Source organism: Galeopterus variegatus, unplaced genomic scaffold (assembly GCF_000696425.1).
Source record: "Galeopterus variegatus unplaced genomic scaffold, G_variegatus-3.0.2 Scaffold7533, whole genome shotgun sequence".
NCBI lineage: Eukaryota > Metazoa > Chordata > Mammalia > Dermoptera > Cynocephalidae > Galeopterus > Galeopterus variegatus.
Window position 1 is genome coordinate 85974 of NW_007733644.1, and position 12913 is coordinate 98886.

A 12913-nucleotide genomic window follows, 5' to 3' on the forward strand; every position below is an offset into this window, starting at 1 on the left:
TGAGGTGGTGGGCAGGTGATACGTTCACTTGGTAACACAACCAGAGAGTATGGCTCCCAGTGGTGTTATTATTCAGATACGACCACTTGGAATTGATACACAGAGCTGGGGAAGAGGCAAATAAGGAGGTGGGGAGAAGAGTAAGATTGCCCCATTCCTTGCTCCTACTCAGGGTTTCAATTGTGTGGAAGGTATGCTTCATGACTCACTGGACACCGAGGCTGCAAGCCTGGGAGGTACTGAGAAGACCTCACGTTTGCACTGGATGTTCCAAGAATCACACTTTCCATTGAAAGGTGTCTTTGGAAGACAGCACACAGAGAACTTGGTGAAGCCCCTTGACTCCAGGCTTCCAGAACCTCCCCGGCTGATTCCAAACAGTATCTGATTCCCTACGTCACAGAAATTTAGCTCAAACAACAATACTTTGGATGATCCATAGACAATGTCTTTTCTAAAGAAGACATTTTCGTAACCCCCAGTCAGAATAACAGATGAAAGAGTAAGAAAATATAAAGTATATGAGACTAAAAAGGTACTTATTCAGTGAGCAATTTAACACTCGGATATTAAGAAAACTAGTCCATCCTTCAACTTTTTTCTTTCCTTTTTAAACAACATCAAAGTGGTGGTTCTGCTATTTCAATTTCCTACGAAAAGACAAACGTGTGAATCATGACACGCCACCCACGCACGCATGATGCTAGTCTCTCAAGGCTGACACTCAGCAGAATCACACACTAAAGGGGTAGTGAGGCCTTCTATTGCTCAGCAGGGTCCTTCTGTAGTGCACCTGCTCACCTTAGAGAATCGCTCCTCCCTGACCTCATTTATCACAGCATGTGTCATATAACGATGGGATATATTCTGAGAAATGCGTCATTAGATGACTTCAGCATTGTGCAAGCATCAGAGAGTGCACTCACACAAAGCTACATGGTATAGCCCACAACACACCTAAGCTATGAGGTACAGTCATTATAATTGTACAGGACCACGATCTACATGGTCTGCTCCCGAAAAGATGCCCTGCACAAAGAGCACTGCTTTGCCACATTGTGGTTACTTCTGCTCTCTAAGCTAGCTGTTTTCAGTGTGGTGGTCCATAAGGCACTTCTCACGGGTCCACAAGGTCAAATCCACACCCATGGCCCTACTAAAGCACCATCTGCCTTGTGCATTGTGTTGACATCAGCATTTCTGGTGCAGAAGCCAAGACAGGAGGAAGAGCCAAGACAGGAGGGGGGACTGTGGTCCTCCAGTGAAACCATTTGTTCATCTGCTGGGATGGCAAGGTGCAATGGCCACTTAATTACGGCTTTCCTTTTCTGTGACCAATTGGTTTTTATTTGAAAGAACGACTGATAGACAAGCTGTGATTTCTCTGATTTGGGCATCTGGCAGAATTTTCCCTGAAAATTAAAGAGGACACAAGAAGATGGAAAGATATCCCATGCTCTTGGATTGGAAGAATCAACACTGTGAAAATGTCCATACTACCCAAAGTGATATACAAATTCAATGCAATCCTCATCAAAATTCCAATGAAAAGACGATGGCGGTCTGGATGGGGCTGCACATGCGCAATCACATTAGACAGGAACAAGGAACACCTGGGTGCACAAGTGCATATTTACATCACATGCTTGATAAGATCCAAAACATCTGAGGGGCCCTGACCATTTTTTAAATGTTTTCCCGACAGGACCAGAGAGGCACCCACCCGGAGAGGCCCAAGTCCCGCGGAAACAATGCACCCTACGGCGCCAGCATGCGAACAGGCAGACACTGAGGCAGCTGTGCCAAATTGACAGCCCCGGCAGGATCCTAGCCAGGCAATAGTGTTGAACCAGTGAACAGTGAAATCCTCTGCCACTATGACTAAACATCAAAGGAAAGATACCAGAAATATGGAAAATCAAGAAAGTACACCACCAAAGGTAATAACTCTGAAGCTGTAGATAGATCCTATAGGACAAGAAGCCCTTGAAATGTCTGACAGGAATTTCAAGTGATAACTCTAAGGAAACTAAATGAGATACAAGAAAAATCAGCTAGACAACACAAGGAAACAAGGAAAAGTATACAGGACCTGAAAGAAGGAATGTACAAGGAAATCAATGCCCTGAAAAGGAATGTAGCAGAGCTTGCCAAGCTGAAGAATTCATTCAATGAAATAGAAAACACAACAGAGAGTTTAACCAGCAGGCTTGCAGAAGCAGAAGAGGGAACTTCTGACCTTGAAGATGGGCTGTTTGAAATAACACAGGCAGACAAAAAAAAAGAAAAAAAGAATTAAAAACATTGAAGAAAATCTAAGAGGGATATCAGACAACCTTAAGCACTGAAATATCCAAGTCATGGGTATTCCAGAAGGGGAGGAAAAAGGAGATTGCATTGAAAACATATTCAACAAAATAGTGGCAGAAAACTTCCCAGATATAGGAAAAGACACAGATCCTCAGATTCAGGAAGCTCAAAGATCTCCAAATGTATTCAACCCAAAAATGTCTTCTCCAAGACATGTTATAGTCAAATTGGCAAAATTCAAAGATAAAGAGAGAATCTTAAAAGCTGCAAGAGAGAAGCATCAATTCACCTATAAGGGAGCCCCAATCAGAGTAACATCAGACTTTTCATCACAAACCCTAAAAGCCAGAAAGGAATGCAATGATATATTCAAAATACTAAAAGACAGAGATTGCCAGCCAAGAATATTCTACCACACAAGGCTATCCTTCCAAAATGAAGGGCATATAGTATATTTCTCAGACAAACAAAAACTGCAGGAGTTCACTACCACACGGCCACCCTTACAAGAAATTCTCAAGGGACTACTGGGTTTGGTACCTGAAAAATAACTACCACTGCCATAAAAACTCAAGAAAAATCAAAACCCGGGGGTAAAATAAAATGCCAACAATGAAGAGGGAAAAAAAAAAAAAAAAAGCTTATCTACAACCCAAGAAACCAGCAAATACAGAAGACAAACAGTAAATCAGAAAGAAAGGAACAAAAAACACTTCAGACATCCAAGCAAAAATCAATAAAATGCTAGGAGTAAATCAATACTTTTCAATAACAACTCTTAATGTAAANATGGAAAAAGATTTACCATGCAAACAGAAATGAAAAATGAGGTGGAGTAGCTATTCTTATAGCTGATAAAACAGACTTTAAACTAAAAACCATAAAAAGACATAATGAAGGCCACTAGATAATGGTAAAAGGATTCATCCATCAAGAAGATATAACAATCCTAAATATAAATGCCCCCAATGTCAGAGCAGCCAGATTTATAAAGCAAAGTCTATTAGACCTAAAGAAGGAAATAGACACTACTACCATAATAGCAGGGGACTTGAACACCCAAATCTCAATATTGGACAGATCATCTAGGCAAAGAATCATCAGAGAAACATAAGATCTAAACAAACACTCTAGACCAATTGGACGTGGCAGATATCTACAGAACATTCCATCCAACAACCTCAGAATATTCATTCTTCTCATCAGCACATGGATCATTTTCCAGGATATATCATGTTAGGTCACAAATCAAGTCTCAACAAATTCAAAAAAATTGGAATTGTCTCATGTATTTTTTCAGACCACAATGTATTAAAATTAGAAATCAATAACAAACGAAATTCTGGAAACTATACAAACACATGGAAATTANAGTACTAAGAGGGAAATTTATCACATTAAATGCTTACTTCAGAAGAATGGAAAGATGGTAAGTGAACAATCCACTACTTCACCTTAAATAACTAGAAAAACAAGAATAGTCCAAATCCAAACTTAGCAGATGGAAAGAAATCATTAAGATCAGAGCAGAACTTAATAAAATTGAAACCCAAAACAATACAAAAGATCAATGAATCAAAAAGTTGGTTTTTTGAGAAGATAAATAAAATCAACAAAACTTTAGTAAGATTAACTAAGAAAAGAAGAGAGAAGACCCAAATAAGTACATTAGAAATGAAAAAGGTGAGATTACAACTGACACATCAGAAACACAGGGAATCATTAGAGACTACTATAAACAATTACAGGCCAACAAATCTGAAAATCTGGAGGAAATGGATAAATTTCTGGACACACACAAACTACCAAAACTGAGCCAAGAGGATGTAGGAAATCTGAACAGACTAATAACAATAAAAGAGATTGAAGCTGTTATCAGAAGGCTCCAAACAAAGAAAAGCCCAGGACCAGATGGATTCACAGCAGAATTTTAACAAACATTCAAAGAGAAATTGACACCAATTCTTTACAAACTATTCCAAAAGATCAAAACAGAGGTAATTCTCCCAAACTCATGTTACAAAGCAAACATCACCCTGATACCAAAACCAGGTAAAGATAAAACTAAGAAAGAAAACTACAGGCCAATGTCTTTGATGAATATAGATGCAAAAATCCTCAATAAAGTACTAGCTAACAGAATACAGCAACACATACACAAAATTATACACCATGATCAAGTGAGATTCATCCCAGGGATGCAAAGTTGGTTCAACGTATGCAAATCAATAAATGTGATACACCACATCAATAAAATCAAACACAAGGACCATATGATCATCTCTATAGATGCTGAAAAAGCATTTGATAAAAGTCAACACTCTTTCATGATAAAGACTCTCCACAAGTTAGGTACAGATGGAAAGTATCTCAACATAATTAAAGCCATATATGATAAACCCACTGCCAATATCATCTTTAAGAACAGGAACTAGACAAGGATGCCCACTCTCACCACTCCTATTCAACAGAGTGTTGGAAGTACTAGCCAGAGCAATCAGAGAAGAGAAGGAAATAAAGGGCACCCATATTGGAAAAGATGAAGTCAAACTGTCCCTGTCTGCGGATGACATGATCCTATACATTGAACAGCCTATAGGCTCTACAAAATAACTCTTGGAGTTGATAAATTATTTCAGCAAAGTTGCAGGACACAAAATCAACACACAAAAATTAGTAGCATTTCTGTTCTCCAACAGTGAACATGCAGAAAGAGAAATCAAGAAAGCTTGCCCATTTACAAGAGCCACCAAAAAAAATAAAATACTTAGGAATAGAGTTAACCAAGGAGGTGAAAAATCTCTATAATGAGAACTACAAACCACTGCTGAGAGAAATTAAAGAGGACACAAGAAGATGGAAAGATATCCCATGATCTTGGATTGGAAGAATCAACATTGTGAAAATGTCCATACTACCCAATGTCATATACAAATCAATGCAATCCCCATCAAAATTCCAATGATGTTTTTCTCAGAAATGGAAAAAAAAACTATCCAGACATTTATATGGAATAACAAAAGACCACACATAGCCAAGGCAATTCTGAGCAAACACAAAATAAAGCTGGAGGCATAACACTACCTGACTTTAAACTATACTACAAAGCTATAATAACCAAAACAGCATGGTACTGGTATAAAAACAGACACAGTGATCAAGGGAATAGAACAGAGAATCTAGAAATCAACCCACACACCTACAGCTATCTGATTTTTGACAAAGGCACCGAGACTATAACTGGGAAAGAGACTGCCTCTTCAGCAAGTAGTGCTGCCATTAAAAGAAAAATCCTGGACCAGGGACCTTCCCATCATTTGCTCTCTGCTCGAAGCACTGCAGATAGTGCTAACCTGGAATTTCTCCTGTTATGGTGTGACAAAGTAAAGTCTAACCACAATGCACACGAAGTGTAATTACGAGAGGAAAGGAGTGCCTTCTGCTGTGAGATTTGCCGTTTTTTCCTGTATTTAGTGAAAGCATTTTTTCACTTTCCTGCATCCAACAGGGAATAAAAGGGCCAGGAGCCACTTTCTAGTTTGTGTCTTCCCCTGAGGCCCTGGTGCCCCAAGACTGATAAGCAGCGCTATATCAGAGAAGGGCGTATCCTACTGTCAAGCAAGAAGACGCAGTCTCAGTCCGGAGGAGCCCAAACAATTCTGGGTGTGCCAGGGAGCCAGAACAATTGCTGCTCTGTGGTCCAGTCAAAGCACACTCCATATCCTCACAAAGGACCCACCCTGATGGGAAGGGATGGCCTGAAGAGGAAAAAGACGGCATTCTGTGGACATCTCTGTAGTTGCAGGGTCTGGGGTGGAGTCATGAATCCACATGGGGTTTGTTAAACAGCAATAAAGAAGAGGCGTGCCTTCTGTGTTTGAGGGAAAAGCTACCAGAAAAGAAGGCACATTATAGCTGTGAATGCAGGGATTCTTTGCCAAGACTTTACAAGAACTGAAAATAGAAGAGCAAGAAATGACTATTAAAATACTAGTTAAATAAGAAATGACTGTCACCACCAAAGAAAAGTGTCAGCACAAGTAAACACCTGGAAAAGAAATTGTCCAAACAGATGGGAGGCATAAAACTATCATATCTCCTAACAGCCCATTTATTTCTCCCCAAAGTCATTTATTCTTCCAGAAGACCCCACCCTTACTAAGAAGATGATGAAGACCCAGATTCTAACTGCTTCCTTGAGTCACATTTTTCTGTGAATTCCTTCATCGTATGTGAATAAAAATTGTCTTTTCTGTCGCTAACATCTTTTCTCAGTTTCATTTACAGGCCCCCGTCACTGAACCTAAGAGCAGAGGTAACGTTTTCCCTCCCTGGCAGTGGAATTTGGTAAAGCAAGCAACCAAATCCAAGAAAACTCAGGAGAAACACCAAACCTAAAAGCAAGTTCAGTTAAAGAAAAGAATTGTAAGGGGAGTATCTGAAGGTAATCGTTCATATATTTTCTCCTTAATAGTGAAATAAAGGCCCGCCCAATAAATCCTGTTGAAAGGGACATGACATAATACAAAGACAGTGAATGGAGGCACTTGTACTTTTCTCAGTGGTCACGGGTGACAGGAGGAGAAGGTGGCCTTGAGGCGGAGGCAACAAAGACCAACGCTGCAGGGACCCTGAGGCCCATGGAGTGCGGCAGGCTGTGGCAGGGTGCCTTTCCTCACCCTCTGGAAGAGCTCCAGCATGGCTGTGCCCCTAAACGGGGTTGGGGGTGGGTGACTGACTCAAGAACACCCAATCCCCTCAAAGACAGAGGCCCAGCAAAGCTCACTTGGCTGCTGGATGTAGACTTTAAATTGCACGTGGGTAACAGATCTATTTGTCTTCCATTATTCTGGGAGGTAAATAAGTTCCTGTCACAGCAGGTGATGTCACCCAGCAGCAACACGCTCACAGCCTGCTCCTGGCCACATACTTTCAGGACAAATGCACCGTATGACAAATTATGAGTAAGTTTTGGATGAGCTTCACACGCGATTACAGGTACTAGAAAAAACTAAAACAACAACAAAAAACTAGTGACTTTATAAAAATTTTAATCTAGGGAAGAGTTGCAGGGAAAAATTCCTTCAAATGTACTATAGGTTGATATGAAAATGTACTCAGTGACAACTGTCTTACATTCATTTCACTTTCTCTCTAAGCCTCACAGAAGTTTTGTCATTGTGCATGTCTGATTTTTTTTCTAATTGAACTGCAAGCTCCTTGAAGGAAATAATTTGAAACCACATCTGACGTTTCCTCCTCACTTGGTGCCTGTTTCTAGCTCATCACCAAGTACTCCATTGAGCTCTGAAACATAGGCATTGTCACCATGTCCTTCGAACATGCAGTGAGCACCAGAGCCAACTGCATCACGTCTAAACTCTGCCTTGGTTTCCAAGTCCTCACGATGGATTCTGTGTTGCTTCCATGTCCACTGCTGTCAGGCTTGTCCTGCTCCGTACTGATCCTCCTTTTACTCTGCTCCTCCTTTTATTCTGGGCCCTGTTTGATCCCCAGTTTCCCCACGATGACTTACTTATTCCCGCCTCAGTGGAATTTTGGTCTTCCTCTGGCTCACTGGACAGAGTTCCCTCCCCCAGGGCTGTATGAAAATATTCAAGCCCCGCCACCCAGACTGTGCTATGAACAGGGTGACGGCACAGTATCTTTGGGTATAAATGTAAAAGTGGTAGAAATGTCTAAAGGCTGCTAAAATGAGCCCACTCTACTTATTTATGTGGACTTAGCCCTTATCCATTAACAAATATGCAGGGAAAAAAGCAGACCTACCACGTCCTTTGTTCACCAAGTGTAAATGTAATCTCACAACCTCCACTCTGGCATTTAAAAAAAAAGAGAGAGACCGAATACACACAAAGTTCTATGGCCACTTCTAGGGTTTCACAACAGGAAAGTGTAAATACAGACACATGCACAGAAATATGCAGCACTTGGAAAACTGTTTGAGTCACACTTCTTATTTTAAGAAAGTGATAAGAAACTAGTAAAGAAGGTATAGAGAATGACTTCCAAATGAGCATGCTTATTTGTCAAGACATTATACAAAATATATTAATTGCCATTTCACATATAAAAAGCCACCTCCAGTAATTATTTCTGTAATTGCAGGAATGACCTGGGTTTTACAATAAAGATGCTGTATGAAGTTAACAGTACTTTCCAGCTAAAATACACTGGTCATTCTTTTTTACTTTTTAGGCGTATAAAAGTTTAATGTGCAGAACTTTCTTGAAAAACAGAATAAAAAAATAATTTTTTAAAAATGCCATATGAAGTAGTGATGGCGAGGCTTTTAAAAACTGACTTCCGGTTTTACTGGAAATAAATATCAACCCAGGAAGTCATGTGTAAAGGAGGACATGCATTTTTGTGGTGGGTGCCTCCCCACGTGGTCCCTTGGCCTGCTGCAGGACCGTGAGCTTGCCGCCTCCTGCAAACCTCCAGGATCCACATGCTGTGAAGCTGGAACTAACATGCCCCCAGCTGCAGGGCCCTGAGGTTCAGCGAGGGCCCTGCCTGGCACAAGTGTTCTCACTCACTGAGCATGCACCAGCCTGACAAGGGGAATGGGAGACTCTTCAAGGTGGCTTTTTGCCTTTTTTTTTTTTTTTTTTTTTTTTTGAGCACAGAAGAAGGATACATAAATCACTTAAAACAAAATATTCTCAGTGAAAACTTAATGCTGGCTCTGTTAGGTACTTTCTCCTAGTAAAATGGTAATTAATACTTAAGATAATTTCCTTCCTTTATACTACTAGTTTTTACTATTTTCATAGTAGTACTAACATTATACATAGCTAACTTGGTGATTGATACCCACAACATAATAAATCCCCGATGGCAATAGAGAATCTCTGTCATGACTTAGTAAGCCCAGGAACTTTGGAGGTGAGCTGCCCCCATGGGATTGTGCCTGAGCTGTGCTCGGCAGAAAGCAGCAGGACAGAATAGAAGAACTCTGTGCTATTGCAACATGCCCCTTAAAAGATGCTTTGTGTATTTGTAAGACTAATCCAAGTAAAAAATCAGGGGAGCCTCCATGACAAGGAGCTTGCTCAAATCTTCCTTTAGCATAACAATACACACATCACATGAGGAAAAACCCAAAAAGCCTTCAGTTCTGTGCGTGTAAGAAACATGATAAGACTTCATTCCTACAGGGCAAACACATGCACAAGGAAGCATGGGTTAGTAACAAGGGCAACGTTTAGAACTCTCTAAGAGCTAAATTACTTTTAAAATATGCAATTGCTCTTTTTCTTTGACAAGTCTAAAGCAAACATTGTCTAGGAGAGGAACACCAGGATGTTAAAACACTACTCAACAGGCCTCTTTTCTGCAAGGACCTTGTGAACAGAGATTCCTGCTTATAAGAGCAGTGTCCTCCTTTTGCCAGGTTCCACCGTTACTGGTCTCATGTAAAGCCAGCACATGGTTTTGGCATAAACTTTGTCTCCATATACATGTTGAAACATAGAAACACTATGTTTCCATTAGCATCCTGGCTTGCAAAACAAGGACTATGTGTTCTTGAAACTTACTTTAACCATCTTAGCAATGCCAACAGATCACAGTAAAAAGGCACATATCTTACCTAGTCTTTATCTGCTTCTTATTCTAGTTCAAAAGCCAGTGCCTAGCTACTGTGATCCACTCTGGGAACCTGTTTATAGAATATGGCACTTTCCCTTTGCTAGCGAACAGCAACTTATGCTGAACAGAGAGGATGGGATTTCTGGGAGGAAGACTTTAGAACCTGAATGATTATTTTATAAGGCGGGCAGTTCTTAGGAAAAACGAAGACCTCTGAGTGGAATTTTTGAAAGGATGCCAAGTACGTGGACATGTCCAGATACAAGAAGCAGATGCACACCCACCCAGGATCTGCTCCAGCTCCACTGGAGGCTCCACTTTCACTCTCTGACAACTTCCCAGCTGGGAGGTCTCAGGCATGTCCCATGTCACAAAACTGCTGTGAAGCTAAATTCAGTAATGAGATCTGAGTCAGCCCAAGTATATGTGTGTTGCTACAAACACGTTCTGTCGTTCAGTGATTCTTCAGGCTGCAGGATCATAAAAATACATGTTTGTTCATCATCCCTGGTTCATGGCACAGTTTCTAAAACCCTTGGTATTTCCTGAGGGGTCCTAACAAGCCCTTTCCCACCATACCTGAGTTTATGCTAGAAAGGTACCTCTTGGTGGACCCCAGGACAGTTTCAGTATGGGGTCTGGACACCAGAAAGACCAGGGATGTGATTAGAAGGGTGGAAATTTCAGCACCACCCCTGACCTCTGGGGAGAAGACACAGGCCCGAGATTGAATTCCATGATCAATGGTCAGTGACTTAATCACTTGTGCCTAGGTAATACAGTCGCCATAGAAACCTCTAAATAGCGGGACATGGGGAGCTACAACCCAGGGGAACACATGGAGGTGCTAGAGGGTGGCCTGCCTGGGGAGGGCACAGGAATCCCCTTACACCCCACACCACACCCCATGCATCTCTTTTACTTGGCTGTTCTTTACTTGATTCATTTATTACAAACCAGTAAATGAGAGCTCTGTGAATCATTCTAGTGAATTATCAAACCTGACGAGGGGGCTGCAGGAACCCCCAATCTGTGGCTGGTCGGTCAGAAGTAGAGTTGGGCCCTGGAACTTGCGATTGGTGTCTGAAGTGGCGGCAGTTTCCTGGGACTGCCCGTAACCTGCAGGGTCTGCGCTGACTCTGGGAGTTAGTGTTACAATTAAATTGAATTGTTGGACTCTGGCTTGGTGCTGGAGAATCAGAGGACGGTGTAACTGAGTCACATACTTCACCTTTTTTTCCAGGTTCCAAGCAGACCCTGGGGCAAAAAAACAGGTCATTCAAAAATACTCCACTGGTCCAGATTTACTTGGAAAGAAGTTTCTGAGTAATTTCCCAGAAGCTGGTGATCTGTGTAGTTAAGGACCAGTGACCCCATCTCCGTCTCACCAGTTAGAGGTGAGAATGAAAAAGACCTTTCACTGACACGAGCTTCTGAGAACTAACTCGCCCAGACAACTAAAGTCCTCAAGTACAGGAAGCAAGAGGGGCAGAGGCAGCAGCAGCAGCCCCACCATCACCCCAGTGAACGCCCCTGGGCTAACACATGGCATCAGCACAAGGCACCCCCCTCCAGAAATGTCATGTTGCCATCCTGGACTCTGTTCCTGCAGATGGTTCAGGCCAGGTATTCCACCTCAGCAGTCACAGAGCGGCTGAACCACCAAGATCGATTCTCCCCTAACACTCTGGCAAGCCTCAGCCAGGAGGAGCCGTGTGGCGGACCGACAGCAGGAGGAAGGCTGTCTCCACGGCACAGGCTGTGTGATCAAGCAGTCCGCCCAGGCAGGAGGGGGCTGCAGCCCCCAGTTCCTCTGGCTGCCTCATCCCCATGGAGAAAGAGCCGTGAGTCTGAAGACGTCAAGATGTCACGACACCAGCTAAAACTCTGCACTGACGTCTGAGTTGCAATGAATATCTGTCTTACGGTCTGTTAGTTAAAAATATGGATGTTGAAAAAATATATAGATAGATTGATGATGTAAGCACCAAACTGTTGAAGCCCTATTCCCTGCGAAAGGTCAGAATAGGTTGTTCTGCCAAATGTGAACTCTCTCAGATACGATCGTGCAGCCCAGAAGGTTTTGGCCAAGTGTCACTGGCCTGGAGACTATGGCACGGTGGCTGTGATCCGTCACATCTTTCAACAGGTGATCTCCCCTCCCTTACAGCCACGTCCTAAGGAGCATTCCACAGTGGCCCCTCAATAGCGAAAACACAGACCTCCTGGAGCTAACAAGCTCCACGTGGATGTTATTTGGCGAAATGCGGCCTGTTGTGGCCATTTCTCATCAACACCCAACTTACCTTTTCCACGGGAGGAGGAGGCGAAAACCTCCTGGCACAAGCGAGAAATATGTCGGGGTCTGGCTTGCCACTCTTCACCTCAGGATCGTCTCCCAGAACGATGTGATGAAATGAACTGAAGAATTCCTTGTGCCTGCTTGTCTTCATTTCGAACAACACGAACCCTGAGCTGGTGGCGACGGCAGAGGGTATGTTGTGCTGTTGCAGGTGGCAGATGAGTTTTTCAGCCCCTGGGGAGGAGGAGGGAAAGCTTCGGTGAGCTGGCGAGGCACCGATGGCAAGGCCTCCGTCCCCGGCACGGCTCTCCAGGCTGCACATCAGCACGCTCTCTTGCTACCTCTTCTGAGCAATTATTTGATCTACCGGAGAGACTGTCTACACCAGTGTTATCAGATCTGAAACATCCCTACCCCAAGCAAACAAACAAAATCAACAAGGCAATTCGGGGCTTAGCTATATAGCATTTCTCTAAGTAACAGAAGACGACTTGACCAGAAAGAAACTACCCTTGTTTGCTGATCGTCACTGAATTGTGGAAAACAGGCAGAGAGGGAGCGGCGGAGGTGACTGTCAACTTTGGGAAGGTGATGATGTCAGCAGGGCCTCCTTGGACCATGTTTTTTGTTTTGTTTTGTTTTGTTTTCTCTGAAGCAATGACTACACAAGGGCTAGACTTCTGGTGT

At 42.5% G+C, this 12913-nt stretch overlaps 1 protein-coding gene across 1 annotated transcript in view; it reads right to left on the minus strand.

Moving 5' to 3' along the window:
- Window positions 1-12548, minus strand: part of LOC103607554 (pseudouridine-5'-monophosphatase-like) — a 24966-nt gene extending 12418 nt beyond the window's left edge. The window contains exon 1 of the mRNA XM_008592049.1: window positions 12231-12548. Within this exon, the coding sequence (XP_008590271.1) occupies window positions 12231-12548 (318 nt within the window). The remainder of the gene's footprint in view (window positions 1-12230) is intronic.
- Window positions 12549-12913: the final 365 nt, after the last annotated feature.